This window comes from Netta rufina, assembly GCF_964035555.1.
Source record: "Netta rufina genome assembly, chromosome: Z".
Classification (NCBI taxonomy): Eukaryota; Metazoa; Chordata; class Aves; order Anseriformes; family Anatidae; genus Netta; species Netta rufina.
The window spans coordinates 58,311,660-58,335,845 of record NC_140126.1 but is presented as its reverse complement, the minus strand read 5'-3'; the positions used below and the strand labels follow the sequence as shown (position 1 = coordinate 58,335,845).

Here is a 24,186-nt window from a genome sequence, read left to right as displayed (position 1 = left end):
CTTGGTGAAAAGCGCAAGTGAACAGCATGGCTAAGCATTCTCAACTGCATTTTGAATGGACAATGTTTTAAAATTTCTTTTAAAACTGCATAATTTGTTGAAAAGAGCAATCATCTTTTGCCAGTCCTTTTTACCTATTATCTTCATAAATTTCAAAAGTAGTACTATATGCAGATAGCAATTCCAGAAAAATGATACCTTAAGTATGAATTCAATTAAAAAATTAGCATAGAAAAACACTGAGTTAAACTTAGATATTAAAATCTGATCTTACAATTGTAAAAATCTTTACAAATCTTTACTTTGTAAAGATTTTTTTTAATTTAATCATTGAATTTTTTAAACAAACAAACAAACTTTAAGGCTGCATTTCAAAATACATACATGAGAACATATTCACTTGTCAGCAGAAGAAATCCTAACATGCTACAAAGAAAGAAGTTTTGCAGCAGTGCACAGTAAAATGGGTTATGTTTGCAGACACAGATCCCTATCAAGTTCCCTTGATTGTTATGGCTGTATCAATTGCTTCTAAGACAAATAATACTTGAAAGTGATAATATCTTCAGCTGTCATATGATGATATTTAGGAAGAGAAAACATGGAAAGTAAAAAACACCCAAAGCCACAGGAGACCACAGATCCAGTAAAAACATTTCTATTTCATAAAATTATTAACATCTCAAAAACATATTTTTGAGGCAAATTTTCATATAGTGATGTGTCTCTGCATTCAAACCATGGTGGATATCAAACACTCTGAAACAAGTACGGGATTGTAAAATAGGCTGTGAATGACAACTGAATTGGGACATGCGAAAAAAAAAAACATATGGGTCAGTGCAGGTTTTCATGTACATTTTATATACTTGCAATTATGCAACCCACTAAATGTGAATTTTACTTTTATTTGGGAAGATACAACAATATTTGTGAATGCCTGCTTGCTTGTATGGGCGTGTTTCCTATTTGGAAAGTGAGAAAGGTAGGTGAATGAAGAAGAGAAAGAACACCTGAACAGCACAATGTAAAGGGCACATGCATGCATATACCCTCTCAGCTGCTTTCAGTCATTTCTGTTATAATAACCATGCATTAATCTTCAGATACTACTCCTGTATGAATAGAGAATGATGCTAGTAATAAAAAAAAAAAAAAGAACATAATAAAGTAGTGAACAAACTCTTCCTGTAGGGACTGAGTGCTGCCCTCCACAGACAAGGTCAAACTCCTCTGGTCAAGGTCAAAGACGTTACACCTGCTCATAGCTTTCCAATTTATTATAATTATTACTTTATTGTTGAAATGTAATGTAAGTGCTTCATCAGTGTTCTGCAAGGTTCTTCAAATACAGCATTACCTTTTACTTCATCTGTATTCTATAACACAAATTTAAAAAAATATTTTCATCTGAAATTATCTAATGTATTTCCAGCAAGTCATATATAAAATTAAGACTTAAACCAATCTTTTACTACAAATAAGCTTGATATTTGTCATGTCACAGAGTAAAAGCATAAAAATAAATATCAGATCATAGACATTTATATAGGTGCGTGCCTATTTACATAACACCTTGTTAAATTCATATAATTACAGATATGAAATAAAACATTCAGAGTAGGCAGAATGCACAAAATAACAACTTAGATCAGGGACTCCCTGAAGCTTCTTAAAACAAAAGGAGAGAAGTTGATTTTGTAGATCATTAGTATATCAAAAAAGATTCATAGCAAGTTATCAAAGGACGCTGGTGAATGCAAAGCTCAAAGAAATCAGCCATTTTCTAGGGAAAAAAAATAAAAACATACAAAAATAGTATCACTAGCCTGCTGAACAACTCTAGGGATACATGAACACAGCAGCAAAAGGGAAGCTACAAACAATGATAAAGTAGCATCAGGTGTACTCCTGGAAACATTCCTTGCAGAAGGGAAATCAAGTGTGCTCACAGACACATTGTTGCAAATGTTTAATTTAAAAATCCATATTTAGAATGGTTAAAGACTGGGGTATTTAATACATCCAGAGTTATGACCAAACTTTCTCTTAGAAATGGACCCTGGAGGATATAGATCTAGTGCATATATTTTCTGAACAAAACAAACTTACTTTTTTCAAATGGGCATGCTAAACTTTTATCAGTGATATATGTACACACTCCTACTTATAAAACTATAAAGTTAGAGGGATAATTGTAAATGTCCACTACTCAGTTTCAGTATAAAAATCATTGTTTGCATAGTATATTTATATTTTTTTTTACCTCTGTGCACAAGTTTTTCAAAATTACCAATATCTTGCTATAAACCCTATGAATGTCAAAGCGTGTAAAGAAAACTTCATGTTAATGTGTGCGGGTGGCTAAGCAGGCTCAAAATACTTCACTCAAAGACAGCGTTAAACCCTGCAATCTCTGGAAGTGATGTGTAAAAGTCTCAGACCACTTACAGTCCTTGTGCACCATGTTTTCAGAAGTGCAGCATCAAAACCTGCACATTAAAATACACATGAATAATATATCACAATTATTCTGGCAGGCCAACCACATAAAGGAACATAACCATGAACACTTCAAAAACAAATATGTGCTTATCAACACTCTTACCAGGTTTGTCTACATCTTTTTCAACCTCTGTCCCTCAGATCATTACAAAAAAAACTTACCCCAAATACTTTTTGATATTTTTTTCTCAAAAAATAGAACATCTACAATCACACAATCTTGCACGGAGTTAAATCGTAACTCCACAAAGCTAAATTCTGCCTAGACATATTTTCCCTCTGTTTTAAATCACATACTGACAGTACTCTTTTTTGCTTTTCCTCTCCAAAACTACTCAGAGGCATTACTCAACCTTTTTCAATGAAACAGGATAGACTTTCAGCTCTATCATTTCCCCCAAACAACTGTGAAGCAGCTTAGCCCCTGGCAGCATACAAAGCCAAAGGACTATTGCAAAGCCAAAGGACTATTGCAAGACCCGGCAACTTCTGGGTGATTTTGTAGAACCACAGAATCATGTAAGTTGGAAAATGTAATTTCTTTTCATACAGTTCCCTCGATATCTATGTGCTTATATGCATTAGCAAACCACACAAGGTGAGATGCTCCAAAATCTGCTGTTCTTTCTACTCAGTAACATTCTACGCAGAGAACAGTGTTAAGAAATGACATCCAAGGACTCCAAAGGAAAAAAAATTATATTCCTAAATATCCAGATTTCTCTCCCAGTGTTACAGAGAAGAACCCCCTGAGAAAAGTGTACTTACACATCCAACTATGAAATCGTCATAGCTTGTATATATAACAATATCAAATAATTAATGAGCTTATTACTATTAATAAAAAGGGCTGATAACAGAATTTTTTTTTTTCATTTTAATTATTAAAAAGATATTTCACAAAGCATTGTCCTAATTTAATTTAGTTTGGAATCTTGCTCAAACACTCACAGTTAAGTTTCCTTAGATCTATAATCAACAGGGAGATATGCAGTTACATAAATTTTTATGAGCCTCTGAACCTAATCAGAGGTCCAGAAATGAAAGTCCAGCACTCGGGGTTACTACATTCACTTGAGATATTCAGTAGACCCACCAGTGAACGACAGAATTAAACTGATGAATAAGAAGTTCCTACGAAGTTTACTGCCGCTCAGGTACTTCTTCATTGCAATATCATCCGTCATTTAACAGCTATTCCATTATATGAGAGATTCAGATCCCACTCTATACAGCTGCATAAAACACAATGAAAACAATTTCCTTAAGCTACCACGTCTAAAAGACTTCCATCCAGCACCAACAGCTCCCACAAGCTCTTGTGGCTGGGGCTGATAGTCAAAAGTGTTCTCCAAGCATATATACAGGAGCAAGACTTAATGAATTTCTGAAGACAACATAAGTGCAGGAAAAATAAGATAGGGAGAACAGTGGAGATGAGACTCCTGTTCCTTTTTTTTTGCATATGCATGCAAAATGGGAAAATACATGTAAGTTATTTTTCTTGCTTTACACTATTTATTGTTCTGTTGCATAGAAAGTAAGAAAAAAAACGAAGAGGAAAATAAAAAAGAAATGCTATTATGTAACAGCCATGTTTACTAGAGAATATGCTGGGTGACCCAGAACAATCCAGAACAGTTGCTTCGTACATTTGACAGCAATGGAATGAAAAACATACATAGTTTTAAAACTCAGCTTTTTTCGCAACAATCTAAGGACAGAGCAAGGCTGTTTGGCTCTTGCAAGGTGCCAGGAAATGTTTCACTGGCTAAGCCAACCCAAATACAGCTTGTTCAGAACCCAGCTTCCATCAGCCACCACCGCGCGGTGCACCCTGCTTCTCCTGGCTCACTCTCACTGCTCAGAGAGCGCAGCAGGACACAAGCTATGCCAGCGTCACTACACCTGAAAGGGAAAGTTGCAAAAAAATATTGAATGAATTGCTTTGGGTCCCTCTGCACTTTCACCAATATAAGCAAGTGGCCACCGTGAACGAATTTCCATACTGAAACAACAATTCCAAAACTTTGTGTTTGAAGAACACAGCATATCTGCCCACAAAACAACAGAGCTATTTTACTGAACTAATTTTTAGAATACTTTGTGTGAGAAGCCTAATGGTCTGTTATATTTTCCCACATTTCAAGTACCTCAAAAATAAAGTAACTCTGATTCTACAATCCACTCACAGAAGCAAAATTCACTGGGGAGAACTATCTACATTTCAATATTTTTATGTTGTTAAATAATTATTTTACAATCCTTCATTTAGGATTTGTTTTTCTTCATTCAGTACTAAAAATAATACGTTCTACAGATCACTGCATAAAGAACTGCCATCTCTCAAAACGGCTGCCATCTGCCACTGTTCCCAATGTGAGAGAAGCCTCACTGTCTTCAGGGACGATCAGCTTCATTACTACTAGGGAAATGGGAACCAATTAAAAAAAGGATGTATTTACTGAAGAAATTGGCAATATTCTTGCAAGTCAGTAGGGGACACAGAAATCAAAAGAAGAAAGGCTGAATCTGAAGCCAGACAAAATGAGCTTACTCACTTGTTCTACCAAAGGAGTGCACCTGCACCTGTGACTCTAAATTTAGGAATGTGTTTTTATGGAACAATTGGCACCAACACATCATATGCACAAGAATCTATCTTCTCAGTTCCTCCCTTACTTTTTATGTATGACATAAATACGCTGGGTATTTGGGAAAATTTGTGTGTTTGTTTCTTAACTGGTGAGTTTCCGTTTAACTGACTCTGGTGTATACCCATCAGCACAACTGGAATTATAAAGTCCCCGTAGTGTCTTCATCACCTCAGATACAGTTAAGCTGGGAACTTCATTTGAGGATATGTTTAAAGTAACTTCAAATAATGAAATGTAAAGCCTAAGTATTTAAGTGTTGTCCTACAGTGGGACCAATTCTTAGAAAACCAAGAATTGGGCAGCAGGAGAGAGAGAGTGGAGGTGTGAATTTAGAAATCTACATAAACATAGTCATGAACTAATCTTGCCTGCATGGAAGTATTTGTGCAACAACTGCCCCTGTAAATCACCCTGGCAGGTAAAGCTGGGAAAGAGCAGAAACAAAGCCACTGTTTGTTTCATACCTGTTACTCCTGAAGGTCTGAGGTGAGCTTCTGGCTAAACCACGTAGCAGATAAAGTCTTCAGACTGCTTCAAAGATTAAGTTAAAATATCTTTAAGAAGGTAACTTTCAACACCATATTAAATAATGTAGACACATATTTCTTTCCAAGTATTTACCTGTATTTGTTTATAAGCAAAATGGTGATTTACTTGATCACTCCTAACTATGACTGAAATGGCTTCATCAGCACAAAAATAAATAACATTAAAAATAATAACAATAATTAAAAAATCCCATCATATTCTGTCAAATGCCTCTTGGCATACACAGTTCTTGCCGCTACCCCGTTAATTATGTGAATGTTACAGCTTCATCAAATCGGTCTAGTTTACAGAACTAGATGCTCTGTTCTCTAAGTTACTATTTTTTAAAGAAGTCTACAAATCAATAAGTGAAGCAAGGTCGCACTGCATGCTGCCAGCCCTGTTATCTTCAGTGGTTTAAACACAAAGCTGCTACTCAAAATGTTGTAGACAGTTTTGTGCTCACAACCATTACAGTCAATAAGATATTCCATGGCAGCAAAAAGTCTGATGTCCAACAGTGAGCAAAGGATGACACCAGCCTACACCAACATACATACAAAAGCCACAGAAGAAATGTAAGACTCACTAATTTTAGGTAAGTTAACTGACATTTCTAACCATAACCTGGGTATAAAAATTCATCATCCTTTCTACTTTCCTTGCAAGTGCTGAGAATGATCTGCCTGCTCATAGCTATACTGCTAAATTTCTCATCTGTCTCCACTGCATCCCCTTCTGTTGGTGGAAAGTAGGCAAATATCTATTCATACATGTCTGCAAAAGAAGATGAAGAACTAAATGTTTTCCTGACAAGAAAACCAGGAAAGCAGACTGGCTGTGGGTAACCTTCCTTCAATTTTCCCCCTCATGTTTGCAATTAAACTATATTAAAAATACATGGAAGCTGAACTGAGAATACACGAGGAGAACGACAGATCTGCCCTACTGCATGAGGATTTAGTTATTTTAAACAATCACATTGCAGAAATCACAACAGAATGCAAGTTACTGGCTTTTACCATGAGCCCAAAACTGAATGAGAACAAAAGGAGAGGTTGGGCTTACTGTGAAGCCACTTTAGCCACAACACCATTCAGATCAGGATCATATTTTGTAGTAGCAGTCATGCTACAACATGAGCCAGAAGTACCTTTTCAGCGATACTGGAATTTGGATGACTAGAATTCCTCCTTGATCAGTCCATTTCTTATGCCCAAGAACAGCTCTTGTACAAATATCCTACAAAAGAATCTGCAAGCAAAGAAGCCCACTACAATCTGGGTGTTGTAGCTCCATGCCCAAAACAGAATTTTCCAGCTACAGCAGAGAGAAGCTCTGTAGGGAAGTGAAAAGCAAATAGAGCCTCCTTAGCTTATTCTTAATACCATGTCTATTCGAGAGTTTGTAAATCTTCAGGAAGAGATACTTTAATAATGACAAAGGTTTTAAGGATCAAACCATTAGCATCAAACCTCATATCATGAGGACACCTGAAGATACCATATCATGAAAACCTCTGAAGATCCCACTAAGTAAGACACTTGAAAATTCAGATCATTCTTGGAAGTCAAAACACACCTTAAATGTGCACGACTGGTGTAAAAACAGTAACTAATGTTGTATTAGACATTAGTGATCATTGTTACTGGTCATATTGTTTCTGATGGGAAATAATTTATTGGCACACATGAGCATTCAGTCTTTCTCCCACAGCTTCCTAGAGTTCTATGCATGTGTATGGATGCAATGGTACAGACTGAAACAACACTACCATGTAACTTTTATTTTTACTTAAAGACATGCCTCATTCTCTGGCTGCAACAGACCTTATTCTTAAAAATATAATGATCTTCTCAAAACAAGAAATGCCATTCATCCCCTAGGTTGAATCTGCTTTGTTGTAAGACTGAAGATGAAGTATTGCTGCACAACGCATTATTGTGGTGATGCTACTGTCAGAGGTCAGGGATAGGGTAGATGTGCTTAACACTGTAGTAACACTACGTGACAGAGGTTGCAGAGTTATGGAAGAAGGAATAAACAACTGTAACAGGAATCAAATGCTTCACGGAATTTCCCAACAGTATCTCATTAGGAGATACTGTGGAGCACACCATTCATTTTGCTCTGCGTTGTTTGGGACATCTGCTACAGCAGGCTGTTCTTGAAAGCTACAGGCATGGCTGGATGACAACAGCAGTATCTTATTTATGTGACAAATGACTGATCTGAGCATAAGAGCACAAGACAGACAAGCCTGAGCTTCAAATATAGATATAAAGCCTTCCCTAGATTACTTCCAGAGCATTTGAACTTTTAGTCTCAGCTTTCCCCTTTATAAAAACATCATAAAAACATCAGCTTACGGAAAAAAAAAAGTGAGGATTCATCCACAGAACTCCTTTCGACAATGAAAAAGACAACACAAATGCTTGTTATACATGCATTCCTTTCTTTACAGGCTGATTTACACCTACCCATCAAACCACAGAACTGATGCGTTAACTGTTTACGGGAGACAGGCAGCTACGCTTGAACACTACATGCAACAGTATTTATTGCACACTGCAGGTAAGAAAGTTCTGGAATCTCTACACCCACAGGTGACAACAATATCTATGAACATAGGCCCACATGCATTTATTTCTCTCATTTTTGTTTTTAAACTGCAAACATGCTCTTTTAGAAGCAAAAACTCTTCCTTTGCCTTCAATATCCTCTCGTGACTACCCAAACTCAGTACTAAACTAGTACTGTCCTTTCCTGCAGATGCATCCTTAACAATGGCAGTGGTTTTGCAAGAAAAATTACACTGTGAGTTAAACCTGTATAGCCTTTTAAGTGTCCATTTATGACACCCACAGTTCCTGTTCCTGTCAATAACTTTGTCATGCGTGTTCACTGAGCAATCAATAACCTATTCTGTTGATCAAGAATGTAACACAGAACCCAGCTCTCCCCTTTTCATCATGACAGCTCTACAGTAGTAACAAGCGTAAAAGTTTAGAAGGTGACCCTTTGACAGAGCAAGTTTTTCTTTTAAAACACATTATTCTTTAGGGGTGAGAGAGAGAAAAAAAAAATTACTTTAAAAAGGACTAAGAGTGGCCATTTACAAATATGAAGATATTTAAAGCCTAGCCATTCGATTTAGTTTACATGGAATTCACAGGTGTATTTTCTTTTTGTCACAAAGAAGCTTAGTGTTACTTCTAAAGGGATTTCATTCTGAAGTATCCGTCAATCTTCAGCAAAATGAATGAGATAAGGAAGCAGCTCAGAAGGTGGAAGCTGCTGCAGAATGCTTCTCTTCAGAATTCATCCCTCTTCACTCTTTTACCCTGTATCTAACTTTCACACTCTTTTGTTTTTAAAATGTCAACATAAAACTATTTTCATTAAGGACTGCTCAAACCAATGAATGAGTACAACTGCAGGGACCATTCAAGAAGCAAGAGCTGAATGAATCAGTAAGTTACAGTTGCATGATTCCTGGCATCTACATTAAAATAGTACTATATTAAATATTGATGTGCTATATTAACCGAATATTTTTGGCTGCAGAAATATGGGTTCAGATACATCTGTTTAAAGTGTAAAATTCCTATGTTTCACCACAGTCCTTACTTAAGAATTCTTTCCAAGCTGTAGATACGTTCTCATGACAGTCTCTTCTAATCTTCTGACAGTGATAAGAAATTACTTAATGCCACTCTCATTAAAATTATTGGACAAAGCCAATTTACACAACTTCAATAAAAATAAACTGACACGGATATTTTTGAATGAAAGTTTTTCCATTCATGTTTTCAACAAAGTGTAGCTTATATTATTTAAAAAAAAAGAAAAAACACAAAACAAACAAAAGTGTTATTAAATATTTTTCTTTGTGTTGTCATGATGTGTAACTTCTTTCTTTTCAACAGACAGAGCCATAATTTACTTCCCCAGAGAATTACTTGTTCTTCTGCATACTTAAGAGTTTATTTTCCGTTAATAAAAGGTAGTTTGTACAATGACCAATATACCCAGCTTACCTGAAAGCTAATTACAAGATCAATTACAGCCTCTTCTCTTAGGGGTAATTTATGTCTTAAAAGGAGCTTTATGGGCTCAGAGCAGTTATTCATCCTCTAGTAAGGGAGTGTGACAATGACTTTCATCATCAAAATCAAGGGTGAAAACAACTGACTGAAGTTGCATAGCAGCCTCCACACAGCTTTTTGAACCTCCCAAGTCCTATACAACAGACACTCCTATCCTGATCTCTGCTCAAAATGGACAATAAGCACATTCCAAATCAAATTCAAAGCCCTGAATACTACATTTAGTAGATCACATACAGACCATAACCAGAATCACAAGAGCATTAACCTACATTTGTCAGGTTTGGTACACTTTTACTAAAATTTAGGTAAACCAGAGCTGTTGTCAAGCACATGACAGAATTTTCAGATCTGAAGTCCCTATAGCCAAAGGATCAGATACGTACAATACTTCTATACTAAGATGCCCATGCAGAATGTCTGAAAGATTGTAGACAGCAGTTATCTCTGCTAAACTTCAGCTAAACTATGCAATTAATGCAAATTCAGGATCTAATCTTTGTTTACAAATGCTCTCCTCCAAGTGGGGCAATAACACACCTTCCCCTACCTCACTACACACATCCTGATGAACTTCTAACAGCCCTAATAAAAACTGCTCAGAACAACAGTGCATGGGAACAGGCAATCTGAAGCATTGTCAGGCTCTGACCATCAGGTACATTCAGTGCCCATTCAGTGCCCTGACCATCAGGTACAACCTCCTCATAAATATTAATGGCGGCTGTTGGGAATAAGCATCTTCTACATGTAACTTCAGCACAGAAGATTGGAGATGCTTTTGGATGTTGACCAACATGATAGGATTTCCTATCCTGCCTTCCGTGCCGTATGCTCAATAGTGCTGCTTCCAAGAGACATTGGGCACTTGCACCTTCTTCTGGGTGCTCTGCAAAGATAATCTCATCCAAAATGTACCAAATGGAATTAAAAACAAGTATTTTTCACATAAATATGCCAAGGTGTTAATTTGACAGATACGGCACCCCTGGATCCCTACATGATTCTCTGCTGTATGGAACACGTACTAAACGTGACTGGTAGAAGGTATTTTCAAGTTTGTAAATGAAGCTACTGTATCTTAACTCAAAACTGCTACATAATCAGTTTTGTTGTTGCCCGATCAGAGGCCTGTTGTAATAAGCAGAAAGAAACCACTAATTCTCAACAGGCTTTAGATCAGAATAAAATTATCACTCAAAGTTTATTTATTGATTTTCACCTGTCACTCAACTGACTTGATTTTTTGTTTTTGCAGCAGAAGTTTTAGTCTCCGTTTGTTAGCTCCCATGGCTAAACATACCTAGGTGACGGCAAGCTAGACTCCGTTTCTTTAGGGAAAAAGTCAACAGAGCACCAAAGACACAGCCAGTGAGCTGAATATGTACCATATACACTGAAGGTGAAACAGCCAAACATAATTTGGCCGGCATGAAATGCGTTACTGCTTGTGATGAGAAACTGCAAGAGAGTTTAACTTAGTTTTTGTTAGTGAATGTGGGATTTTTAGGAAGAATTTTCTGTTGATGGCAGTAGGATAGTGAATGTCCTGTAAGCAGTTTTTATTATAGTCATGCATTATGGAATTTATTCACATGATGTATTTATTAACACCCACTCTTGTTTCCTGGTACTGCCTGTTCCATTTCTGCAACTTTTCAGGAAACAGGTAAAAAAAAAAAGAAATTCTTAAACCATCAAGAAGACATTTAAGTTCCCATCTATGATAACTTTCCATAAAATTAAAGAAGATGGAAAGAGTTACATTCCAAATCTACCAGCAACACATTATTTTCCCCATCACTTCAGATGAATCTGAGAACTGAAGGTGCTTGATCCCTGCAGCCCTGGAGGCTCTGCTGTGAACGTAATGGCCTAACCTCTGCCTCCGAGTTTGCATGACCTTCCACAGGAGTTCTAAAATGTATTGCTAGTTCATACTGATGTAGAAATGCTTAAAAGTTGTCAATTCACATTAAAAAAAAAAAGGAGAGGATTTCTATTCACTTCTACAAAACGAAAACTTTCATTTTTTCTGTATGAGTGAGAGCATCTGAATCAGGCAGTGGGAAAAGAAGCTCAGATTTTGTGCAGGAGAGCACAGGTAATTATTATTCAGGATAGGCAATAGAAAGGCAACATTTATTTACAGAAGGGATAAACTAAGTAGTCCAGCACCAAAGCAAAAGTATTCCAGTGGACATGGGGGGACTATACCTCCTTCCTGCAGCTTCACCATGTGAAGTGCAATCCAACACTTTCTTAAATTCCATTATTAATCTAACAGCAAATTCCACTAGAGAACCGTGGAATGGAGTAGTAAGCTGTCAAAAACCAGCAGTTTTAACCATCTTGCATGCTGCTGCTTTAATTATGTAAAATAGCATTAAGTAACAAACTGTTTATGCGTGAAGCGGGTAATTAACACATTTTAAATCATTATGATAATTGGATAACGCTACCTTCTTAGCTCTTCCCTCCTTCACCTCTCCAAGCTCTCAACTGAAGTAACAGTCAGAGAAAGACCTGTTCAAAGCCGGGATAATTATGAGTTTCATCTTTCCTAGCAATCTTCCTAACACAGGACACTTGCTCCGCAGAAGTGAATCAGCAACCACAAAAGCTCTGAGACAGAGTAATGAATAGCTCACAGTCTCCCAGGTTTGATGTTTTTAAGATGACAGGCATGACAACAATGGACCAAAAGGAGAATAAGCAGGTTTGGGGTTGTCATTACACTCAACTCCAACATCGTTAGAGCAGTTTGTGGTTTTGTGTTTGTTTGTTTCTGGGAGGGGGAGAGAGGAAGGGATTTTCTTCCTCTTTTCTGGAAAGGACAACGTAAGCTAACACTCTTCACTTAAACCTGCTGTTTTCATTCCACTACTGGCACAGCCTTAACACCAACTCGACTGATCAAATTAGCAGTCCCTGCTGCGGAGCTGGAACAACTAACGCCACACAACCACCAAGCCCTCTCCTTTGGCCTTCCATGAGACAGCGCAGCGCCCGGACAGCTGCTCCCTCCCACCCGGGACAGTGTGGAGCCACAGCTGGGTGTCGGGACCCCCGTAGCCTAGCAGTGCCGCAGGAGCCCCCCGCCACCCGCTGACCCCCGTCACCGCCCCGCACTGTGCCCGGAGCTGTCCTCGGTGCTGAAGGGGAGACAAGGAGCCCCCTGCCCTGGCAGGATGGGGTTGCCCCCAGTCCCCCTCCAGCCACGGATCGACTGGGAAAAGGAGACACAAGCACAAAATTAATTCACCTTGCATCCCTGCAGTGCTCCTGGCTCTGGGGACGAAGCCCAGTGGGTCTTTGTAAAACTCCTTGCCAACTCCCTCAGATCATTTAGCCGGGCCGGGGAAGCCAAGAGTTTGGTTCTGCTGCCTGCATGACTTGTTTGCAGAGCAAAATGTACAGGCAAGGTCACGTTAATGCATAGACTTCAGTCACCTGCTATGCTGCCAGGCACAGCCACTGGCTTGCAGGGCTGTTCGGACTTCCACCCATAAATCAAGGTCATGGACTACCGGAACAAAAGGAGAAGCAGATTGCTGTTAGAAGGAGTTTTAGGTCGCCAGGTGTTTCTGAAGACTAAATCAGCAAGCAGCAATAATTATTACTGTCATCTTATTCCGCATCATATTTTAAGATTTGTAAAAAATCTACTTTTAGTTAGGGTGGTTAGTGTGCATCTGGGTATGAAGCATCCTGTGCTGCAAACAGAACACATCGATGTTCTACAGCAGAGTTCTTTTTCTCTCAATTAAATCCTGCTAGTTTACACAACACTCACTCATAAAGTCTAAGCATGTTTCAGAGAAGAATTAGATAGGAATGTTTAAACTTGCACAGGACTGACAAATAGGTGGTGCAAACAGTGCTCCAGGACACAACCAGCCATCTGTGGGCATGATTCTACAGACGTAATTCACGGAAGATTCTCTAGCAGGATATCTGTTTAAATTAGAGACGAGTTTGCCGTCGGAAAACAGTCAGTTTTAAAGGTTATTTAAAAACCACCACATAATCAGGTTTACAGAGTATTTTCTTTTGCCTAGAATAGATTCCACACCTTCCTGAGAAAAAGTGTTTTAAAGGTACTTCTTGTTTTGGGATGCCAGATGTAACACAAGTTTACCGCTGTAGATGGATGTACATTTTGCTCTGCATGTTCCTCACCTTATTTTTAAAAAGACACGTCTATGTACAAAAACTTACTGTCCCAAAATTAAAAAGCTGTCAGATACAGGATAGCTAAGGGTGGTACCATGCTCGTTCCTTCTAACGGGCTCCCTGAAAACAGAACTTCCCTTCCATTTTCCAGATGAATGATGGAGCTCTTTGGGTCTGCAGCTCGGTCCAGGTCCTGCCATGGCTACTGCAGTCCCTCAGACAAAATCAGAGAGCACTACTGTTCTAACAGCAGCTATCCTGGTGTTCTACACTGTCAGGCAGCACTGAAAACTATGTTAACCTTGATTAAGTCACATGATTGCATAACTCCTTCCAAGCAGCCTCATACATGAGAAAGCTCTTTAAAACGACCAATACAAAAAGAAATTACGTTTTAAGTTTAAGACTGTTTTTTTTTTTTTTTCTGATAGATAAAACATTTCTAAAAGAATGAAAAAATGTAACTACTAACCTGAAAAAAAAAAACAGGTCTCAAATAAATTACTTAGTAAGAGTTGATGCACATAGAAATCTACAGCTATTTGGTTATCCTACATGAGGATTTCCATTTAAAGTTTCTGTAAAATGCTTTGAGTAATTCAAACATTTGCAGCGCTTTCTTTCAAGCCTTGTTCTTAATGCTTCAAGCACCACTTGTAGAACAGCACACCAGAGAAGAAGGCTTGGACGTGCAGCAGCAATACTTATTTACACGGATAAAGAACCCTCTTCATCAGTATTCCGGTAGTTTAGAGTACCTTTTTTGCCAGAATACTTGCTTATTGAGTACAATATTATTAAACAGCTTTCAATACCTTTGATATTCACACAAAGAAACTGGGTTCTGAGCCAGAAATAGTTTTGCATGTGTAAGGACTTCACAACAGGATCCAATTTGGCAAAGAGTCTTCAGTAACGTAATACTTCTCTAACATTATCTTAAGAGCATGGTACCCTTTCACATTGGATCTACAGCATTCCTTTGTGCAGAAGACAGGAACTAAACAATCGTTAATTTCTCTTTTTACTGACTGCTACCACTGAAAAAGTCTTCTTTGCCCTTGAAGCCTGTCATTTCAGCCTGTAGCTGGAGGTGGTTCTAATTAGGAAAAGCAAAAGCAGGGACAGATCTACAAGTAAGGCATTTTTTCTTCAGAACTTTGAACTCTATCTGTTGTATGTTTCAGTTTAACTAAAAACATGTATTTTAATGTCTTGGTCAAAAAAATTTACAGCTGATATTAGAACTAATTCTCTCGGGCAGAACCTGCGACAGCATTTGTTAGACTTATTCTACAGCCTCGGCCAGCACGTTCCCCCTACCCTTAGCCCTACCTTTCCTGACAGTTCTCCTCTGTCCCACTCCCAGCGGCTGCGGGGCGTTAAGTAAGACGTGTCGGACACGAGTCTTCCCCTGCTTTTTAAATATTCTCCTGGAGCATGCTATACCTGAGGCAGCACAGGGAAGATCACATACCTCGCACCGTGCGGATGATTAACCTTGCCATCAAGATAAAACACATGGCACGGAATTTAGTCAACGGGAAACAGAAGACTGTTGCTGCACCTCTGCTACAGAAGACAGCAGGCATGTCATACGGGAAGCGTGTTATAACCTGAGGGCTAAGGGATCCTACAGCGCGATGGCAGGTACCAGCACCGAACAGGCAAAGCATGTGTGTCCAGGCAGCCTGCTGTCTGTCTCTGCAGGGCTGGGATGCATTCACTGAACTCTGGTGAGCACTGAGCTTCTCTCTGTGCTTTCTGAGCCAGCGGGAAGCGTGACCTGCTCGCCGGCCGCCCCTAAAGCCACTGCCTCGCCAGCACGTCCCTGCCAACCCCCCGTCCGTCCCCTGAAGGAAGCATTACCTGGATCTCCCGCGCGTGGTACACGATGATGAGCCCGAGCAGGATGATGGTGGAGAGGCTAATAAGGCATTTCAGAGCGAGGGAATACAGCGACTCCTGCAACAGAAAGACAACACGGACCCTCAGACCGACGCGACACGGGGCCGGGGGCGGCGCTGGGGGGCTCGGGGCTGGGTACCTTGGTGTAGGCGCCCCAGGACAGCTCGGTCTCGATGACCATGACCACGATGCCGAACATGCCGAAGATGAGCGCGTAGTCGCTGAGGCGCTTGCGCTTCTCGAAGAGCGCGCGGCGGTGCCCCAGCTTGTAGCCGATGTTCTGGTTCTTCTTCTTGCTGGGCTTGCCGCCGCCGTTGTTGGGGCCACCCGGGCCAGGTCCGGGTCCGGCGGGGCCGTAGAGGGCCAGGTTGTTGGAGTTGTTGTGCTCGGGCTTGGACACCACGATCTCGGGGGCGGCCGAGGAGGAGGCGGCGGCGGGGCTGGGGAGCGGCGGCTGCAGCGGCTGCGCCTCGGAGTCCATCTCGTGGAGGTTCCTGCGGGACGAGCTCAGGTTGCTGAGCGGCCGCATGACGCCGCCGTTGTACCTGCAGCTGCTCATGGCTATTTCGGTGAAGGGGTTGCTCTCCCGGCGCTGCTGCTGCTGCTGCTGCTGCTGCTGGTGATGGTGGTGGTGGTGGTGGTGGTGGTGGAGGTGGTGCAGGTGGGTGCTGCCGCTGCTGACACTGCTGCTGGGGCTGGCTGCCTGCTGCTGCTGCAGGCTGTGGCACTGGTGGTACTGGGCGAACTGGTGCGGCTGCCTGCCATGGCTGGACGGCGTGAGCTCGCTGACGTTCAGCTGGCTGCCCTGCCGGGACGAGGCGGCGGACGACAGCGGCGACGGCTGCGTGCGGAGGGCGAGGGGCGACGAGGCGCGGAGCAGCAGCGGCAGCTGGTCCCCGGCGGCGGCTGCCGCAGCAGCAGCCCCGTAGTAGGCGCAGTTGTTGCACTGGAGGCACGGGCTCTGCTGCTGCTGGAGGCTCGCCTTGTCCGCCGGCGGGCGCTGCTGCTGCTGCTGCTGCTGGTGGTGCTGCTGCTGCTGCTGCTGCTGCTGCTCGGGGCCGAAGCCCGGCGGGAAGTGCCGCGGCGCCTCCATGCCGGGGCCGTTAAAGCCGCCGCAGGACCGGGCGGTGGTGCACCCTGCGCAATGCGTGACGGTCGGCAGGGGAGCGTCCTGCTGCCGCCACGACGGGCCCATCCCGGCTCCCGTAGCATCCGGGCGGCGCGTCCCATTGGTCGGCCCGGCCAAAACAACGGGCATCACGTCACCTGCGGGGCGGGGCGGGGCGGGGGGGGCCGCGGCGTGAGCCGGCGGGGGAGGCGCCGGGACCCCCGGCACGCCACGCCCCCCGCCTCACGGGACCACGCCCCTTTCCCCGGGACCACGCCCCATTCGCCGGGACCACGCCCCCCTCCTCCCGAAGCCACGCCCCCTCCTTATACACCCCGCCCACCCCGTGGCCCCGCCCACCGCGGAGCCCCCCCGCCCGGGGATGCCGGGGCCGCCCGGGGCTTCCCGGGGCCGTCCCGTGTCCCCCCCCCCCACCCCCCCCGTTCCCCGCTCCCCCCGCTCCCCGCTCACATCTGCGCCGCCTCCGGAACATGGGCGCCCGGCACGGCACGGCCCGGCCTCGCCAAGCCTCGCCCCGGAGCTGTCCAGCGCCGCCCTGCAAGGCAACAGCGGCACACGGGCGGCAACCCCCCCCCCCTCCTACCCCCCCCCCCGCCTCAGCCGGTCCCCGGTGTCGGAGGAGGGGGAGGTCCGCGATCGGGTTTGCGAGGGGGGGGGTTCCCTGGCGTTGTCTTTATTTTTCTCCGCCGGGCCCCTAAAGGCTGAAAAAAGAAAAAAAAAAAAAAAAAAAGTAAGTTTTGTGGTTTTTTTTTTGTTTGTTTGTTTTTTGTTTTTGCACCCTTTACCTTCTCCCTGACATTAAACGCAAAATTTGTGAGTGCTTTCCGGGGGTAAAAGCCCGCATCTGTGTAATTTCCATGCCCCGAGCACCCTGCTGCGTTAGGAGAAGCAAGCCGAGGTGCCCTGCCGTGGTAGGAAGCCCAGGGAAGCGCTGCCAGGAAGATTTTGGATGCCAGGTACCTCCTCGCTAGCCCAGGTGTACCTCTTACAGCACGCACGCCCTGCCCACGCACAATCAAACAGCCCTCCTTAATGCAGCGCACACCGTGGGCCCAAAGCGTAGGTGGACCAGAAATTCATAAATCACCGAGTACCACCATCGGTCATTGTGGAAAAGAGCACCCGCAGTCGGAGCACGCATAATATACAGCAGCATGAGGCCTTGTGAAGGTACAGAATGCCTTCAGCAATCGAGTTTTGCACAAAAAATCCACCAACACGTTCCTACATGCATGATAAAGCACTTTCCAAATACATCACTCCGTGATTTTAAATTTTACGTGTACCGTGACACTGACTCCATCACAGCCAGCTCTCCTGAGCACCAAAGACATACCAAAAATAAAAATAAAAAAATAAAAGGAAGCTCAAATTTTAAAAGCGAACAGGACATTTAACACTGCTTCACATCTTCCACCGTTTGTTTGCAAAAGCATGGTGCTGTAATTCCACCTTGGTGACTCTGTTTTGCCTGTGTTTTCAAACACAAGTGAATCGCGTGGATCTTGAAAAACAAAAATTTTAGGGAGCCTGTGCTTTTATCATTGTGTAAATTAAGCTCCTGCACAGAGCTGCTGTCCTGTTGTTATTTTTTCTGAACTAATTTAAGCTTTAAATGCTCTTAGGCTTCATCTTTCCTTTTCTGTTCATGTCATGTCCTTCGTGTTCAGTTAAGGGTACTACCTCTTACATGTTGTCTTTAACAGAAGATCTCAGGACCTAGTTTCCCGTGTCAGATTTTTTACCAAATTTGTAAATCTCCATGTTTTATTTAGAAGTCACTGTGTCTATGTCCTGTATTTTCATCCAGTCTGGTCATGCGAGGTTTAATGAAATAGTGAAGAAAGATTTGATCTTTTAAAAATCTTGATAGCCTAAAAATACATGATAGTTGTGTTCTACGTGGGGAAATGATTACGTTTATTTTTCAAATTCATACACATAGCAGTTACAAATCCCAATTTCAATACATCTCCTGTTGATATCCCTTTCATATGTAGAACTGGCAAGGGCACGCTGCTGTTACTAGCTTTTGGATATCTCTCATCTGCTTTCTTGATTGTTTCATTATGCGAATAAACAAATGAATATTCCTATGTTTAACACAAGAGGTCATACTAATCACACAGCATGTTATAAAACTAATCTGCCAGAGGTTTTATTTCAATTCCATTGTACAACCTGGGATATCACAGTCTCAAGGTCTACACTAAGAACTGGTGAGAATTTCCTTCCTCACAGCTAGGGAGGTAGCCTTCCTCTCTATGACACTGGCAAATGAGCTGAAATAAAAAGATGTTATTTAAACTAGCATATTCCCTTTTAAAGTATTTTTAAAGTTCACTTTTAAAACTGAATGTGATTAATTGCAGAAATAAAATATATTCTTCACTTGAATTGAGTTGCTATTTATTCACTTCCATCACAAATAAATGAGCATGGGCAGCTCAGAGCTGCTGAAACATATAAAACAGTAACAGCGAACCAAACATTACCAGTTTGAGCTTGGGGGCTTCGTTTTTTTTCTACCTTTTTGTTATATACTGGATGGAACAGCTCTTACTGATTATCGTAGGTCCTGTTGCTGTTTTGCCAAAGAGGTTGTTTTGCATGTGTGTCTTACATGTGCATGTGTCATACATGTGCATGTGTGTGCATGCTTGCACATGCATCTTTTCATAAAATAAAAGACAATTCCTGCAGATTTCATTCAGTGATTTTGATGATTGGAGATCTTTGGAGAACGGATTTTTTTTTTTTCTAAACCCACTAACTGTGAGAAGAAGATAAATTCTGTGGAACAAAACTGTCAGTAGCAGGACAAGAAGCTCAGCAGACACAGGAAAAATTAGATTTTTGAGAGGGAAAAAACGCTATCAAATATTTGAAGTGACAGCTAATGGCTAGTGGTTTCAAAAGCTCACATAACATCCAGTGAAGATACAACACCTACAGGCTACAATAAAAGGTATTAGAAAGCTATTTTGGCTGCTATCCTATTGCCCCTATACGTGCCAGGCTGCTGTTAAAATCACGGAGAATTCTACACTCATAAAAATGTCAAAGGATATAGGAATATAGTAAGTAGAAAGAAACAAAAGGAATGAAAAAAGTCTAGGAAACTCCATTTTGTATCAGTATTTTGCACTCAGAGTGTGTTCTGCAAAAGGCCCAGGAATTTCTAGAAAGCACTAAAGGAAACGGTCTTGTTCAGTTCACAAAACACAAGTGGGCACATAGCTGAGCATACACACAGGAAGACGCCTTTCAAATGGAAGCAGAGTCACAGCAAGAAAAACAGAGGTAACACAGATAGCAGCAGGATATCAGAAGATCATTCAGAGGTACCCATGCAGATCTAAAAATGCTTTGTGAGACCACAGCAAAACGACTGCAGTTCAGCTGCCAAGGCAATGAGATGTGAACTACCCGCATGAGCCACATGTGTAAGTTACCTTCCGCATACCATCTGGCAGGGCTTTACCCACCAGATGGCTCTGACATTCACCCCAGCAGCTTCCATCACATAGTCATGATGGCAAGCTGGCATCCCACCCCTGCTGCACCTCTGCTGATTCCAGAGGCCTTCTGATAACGTGCCGCGGTAGCAGGAGAAGGAGAAGAAATCCTGCATGATGATTCCGTGCAGCATATGGTATAAAGCATACTTTACAGCTTCTGTTTTTGATTATAAACTCTTCCATTAATCTGCATGTTCTTCTGCACCTCCGGTGTATCACCAGCAGAAATGCAGATTCATTCCAGTTCAAAACCTTCACCTATTACAAGGGGGGTTTAGGTTAACCAACAAATTTTCAAAAGTATGTATGCCTTAATTCTTGGGGGTGCTGCTTAAAAATGTATAGAATTGCTACATGCCTTTCCTCCAGTCAAGGGAACCTCAAGGGATGGACATTTTTTTTATAATTAAAACAAATTATTAGTACTATTAAAAACATAGAAAGGTGCCTAGAAAGCAGCTAGGAAAAGTGTTTCTTCCCTTAAGTCACTTCTCCATCCTTTTTGAATAGTACTTTGAGGTCACACAAACTTAATGACTTTCTTTCTTGTCCCTTTTTTTTTTTTTTTTTTCTCATTATGGAGATGCTGCCACCTACAAGGAATTTCTCATCTAGCTAATTGCATCAGTGTTAATACTATCTTTCATGGCCATTGCAGGTGCTCAGCAGGTGACTATTACATTATTTTTAATCTGACTGCAGTTTTGAAACAGACCTTTAACTCAGCACAGTTACTGAAATTACAAGATCATGCGCTGCTTCTATTTTAGCCTATGCAAATACAGAGAGTGACTTCAAGTGTGTGGGGGTTAGCAAGTGTGTGAGCTTACTTTTAACTTCATAGAATCCTGTATTTGAAAATTTTCAACTCATTAAGATCAGTGAGAGTGCTTGCATCTAACTATAAGATTGCACCTTGCAAAGCTGGCAGTGCACAAGCTGATGTTAGCTGTGCTTTTCATCTCCATAAAGTATGTCACTTCTAACTCATGTAGCAATTGATTCTAAACAACTACATTTCATTTGCCGATATTTGAAAAATATTAAATAAGTTTTTGCATTGGTACTTCATCATCAGTGCTTCTGTTTTGCCATCAGAAAGTAGTTACTATGGATTTGCAGTGGCGTTGTATTTGGAAAGTTTATACTAGTTTTCTTAATAACATGATCCCCTACTAGGCTATGAAATGTGAAAGATGGACTTTGCTTTTATCAGACTGTAAATGTGTGGCATATATGGTTGCTTTCAAATCTTAAATCCACTGTTGGTTCTTACAGTCAGCAATCAACCGAAATCAAAACAGGAACTGGAAAGTTGCTTACTTGGTTGTGTTTTCTGGGGGCTTTTTTGTTTCTGCGGTTCTGATTCATGCCAAGACGTCACAACTTCTACAGCACATTCAAATCCCATAATTCTGTTTGCTTCTTGTTATAATCATACCTAAAGCCTTTTGGATACAGTCATAACACACTGAAATACAAGTTTATGTGGTGGACCTGTTGGCAGAAATCAGCCCCGCCAGGTCAGAGCTTGGAAGACGGGGGAGAACTCTGCTGCTCAGCTGGTGTCAAAGGAGGTGGTTATTAAAGAAATCTCTGCTTCAAGCTGGCTCTGGTTTGATAAGCTTGGCAACTGAACCACTGCTTGAAGTGATATTCCAAAAAGGTCCTGAAAGTTTTACAAAATGTTTGTTCTCAGGAGTGTAATTCTTCTTGCTTCTCTCCTTTGTTCCCTATATTTCCATACTACTCCACAAAAAATTAAATGTGGTTTTGAGGAAAAGACTAGAACGTTGTAATGAATAAATAAATACATAATAATAATAATAAAAAAGATAGGGATTAAGACTTTTCACATAACCCATAAAATCTATCCCACTCAGAAGATGTTTCTAAAGAATTAAACTTCCAACATTTCAGCTAAGTAAAAGACACCTCTGCAACCCAGCTTACAAGAGTAGTAGGTCTTAGTATTGGTAGAGTAACATTTTAAAATACAAGTGACACTAGATTGCTTTAAAAAGTTAGGATAAACAGACCATTTCTCTAAAGAAAAACTAACTTTTGTCATTCTGTCTACAACTAAACACATTCAAAATGTATTCTCTACAGAGAAACTACATTCAGGTAGTCAAGACAGGAAATATACAATAAATAAATAAATAAATAATGGTTTCTTCACTCCTGAGAACCATTTTAAATTCCTCATCTTTTTGGAAGATCAAAATAAGGAGTAAAATGGAAAGATCTTCTAGATTTAATTAGGAAATCTCTGCTCTAACTATTATAGAGCATGTCCTAGACGTTCTTTCTTAGACTAATTTTCCTAATATTAAAAATGTATCAGTGTTCAAGCAGATCAGATCAGAATAAAACGAGTTTTTCTATTGCACTGAAACCTCCTCTCTGGATAAGAAAGATACCCATAGACATGGAGGAATACATTGTCCCTTTTGTGATCATTACTGCAGAACAAATAAGGTACATAGGTAAGAGATCTCTCTGTATTGCCTTGGGAATGGCAGTGCAGATGCCAGACAGTGTTGAGAGCAGCAAGTTGTTGAATTCTCTGTCACATGCTACTCACTAATGCAGACAGTTTCTTTCTGAGGACACAGTTCTGCTGTTCAGCCAGACAGTATTTTCCCAATGGATGTAGATGTAACATCTACATCTGCCTTCACACACATCATTTCTAGGCACCAGACCCCACCACAGCATTCAAGCACATGAATTAGAGGGATGGACAAACCAGTATGCAGAAACTGTGCTAGTCAGGAATACAAACTGAGGATAGAGATGCTTCTTCAAGACCAACGTGAATCTCCTATTCAGGTTTTGTAGCCTGGAACTCTCTTTTCATGGAGTAGGAGCCTAAGTATTTTCTTTTAAACATTGTCAGCCATCGTGTGCTCTTCTTAAATGTCAGCTAGGTGGACCCGGATGCTTCTTCTCCACATATACATTGTAGGGAAGAAAATATGATCTTCCTTATTATTATTATTATTATTTAATATTAGTAGTAGTATCTTATTACTACTGTGTTATACTACTACAGATTACTACTGTGTGTTTTTAGTTCGAACCCATCAGCAATCAAAAGGAAGTCCTGACTCTGTTTTGATTAGAATCTAAACTTCCAAATTCTCTAGCTGAAAAATAAATTATTCACACTGCTTTACTCCTTTCAATTTGTTCAACTCTGTTTCAAGTGTAATATTTCTGTTTCTATAAGCAAAAATTTACACAGACCAAATGCAGATGCCAAAGGATGTTTGTTTATGTCTTTCTACACAAGTATCCCTTTGTGGATGTAAACATACATGTCGTGCAATTACATGTGTGATTTTCTCGTGAAACACAATAGCTTGCATTTGCAGAAAGGTGGCTGCTGTACTGTAGGCATGAATTCTGCCAATACATTTGTGCCTGCAAGAGCACCTGTAACTTCAGGACTGCAAGCAGACAGGAAAGTTAGAAGTGCCAAAACAGTGAAAATGGATACACGGTTCCCAGACTGGAGGGAGAATTGGCACATCTTGTATGAGGTAAAGTGTGAACTTGCATGATAATGCCAGCTACTATGATCGTAAACAATATTTTTGTAAATAGTTAAAAGCAATTCAAGTGGATCAGTATTGCTCATTGGTCTC

The 24,186-nt window shown here is 41.1% G+C and overlaps 1 protein-coding gene across 4 annotated transcripts in view; it reads right to left on the bottom strand.

Annotated features, from left to right (window-relative positions):
* The window catches only part of KCNN2 (potassium calcium-activated channel subfamily N member 2), a gene marked incomplete at its 5' end in the record, with an annotated part of 78,968 nt that extends 61,827 nt beyond the window's left edge, over positions 1 to 17,141 (bottom strand). For all 4 annotated transcript variants that reach the window (XM_084305168.1, XM_084305169.1, XM_084305170.1 and 1 more), the window contains 2 exons: positions 15,845 to 15,940; positions 16,023 to 17,141. In XM_084305168.1, the coding sequence (XP_084161294.1) occupies positions 15,845 to 15,940; positions 16,023 to 17,141 (1,215 nt within the window). The remainder of the gene's footprint in view (positions 1 to 15,844; positions 15,941 to 16,022) is intronic.
* Positions 17,142 to 24,186: the final 7,045 nt, after the last annotated feature.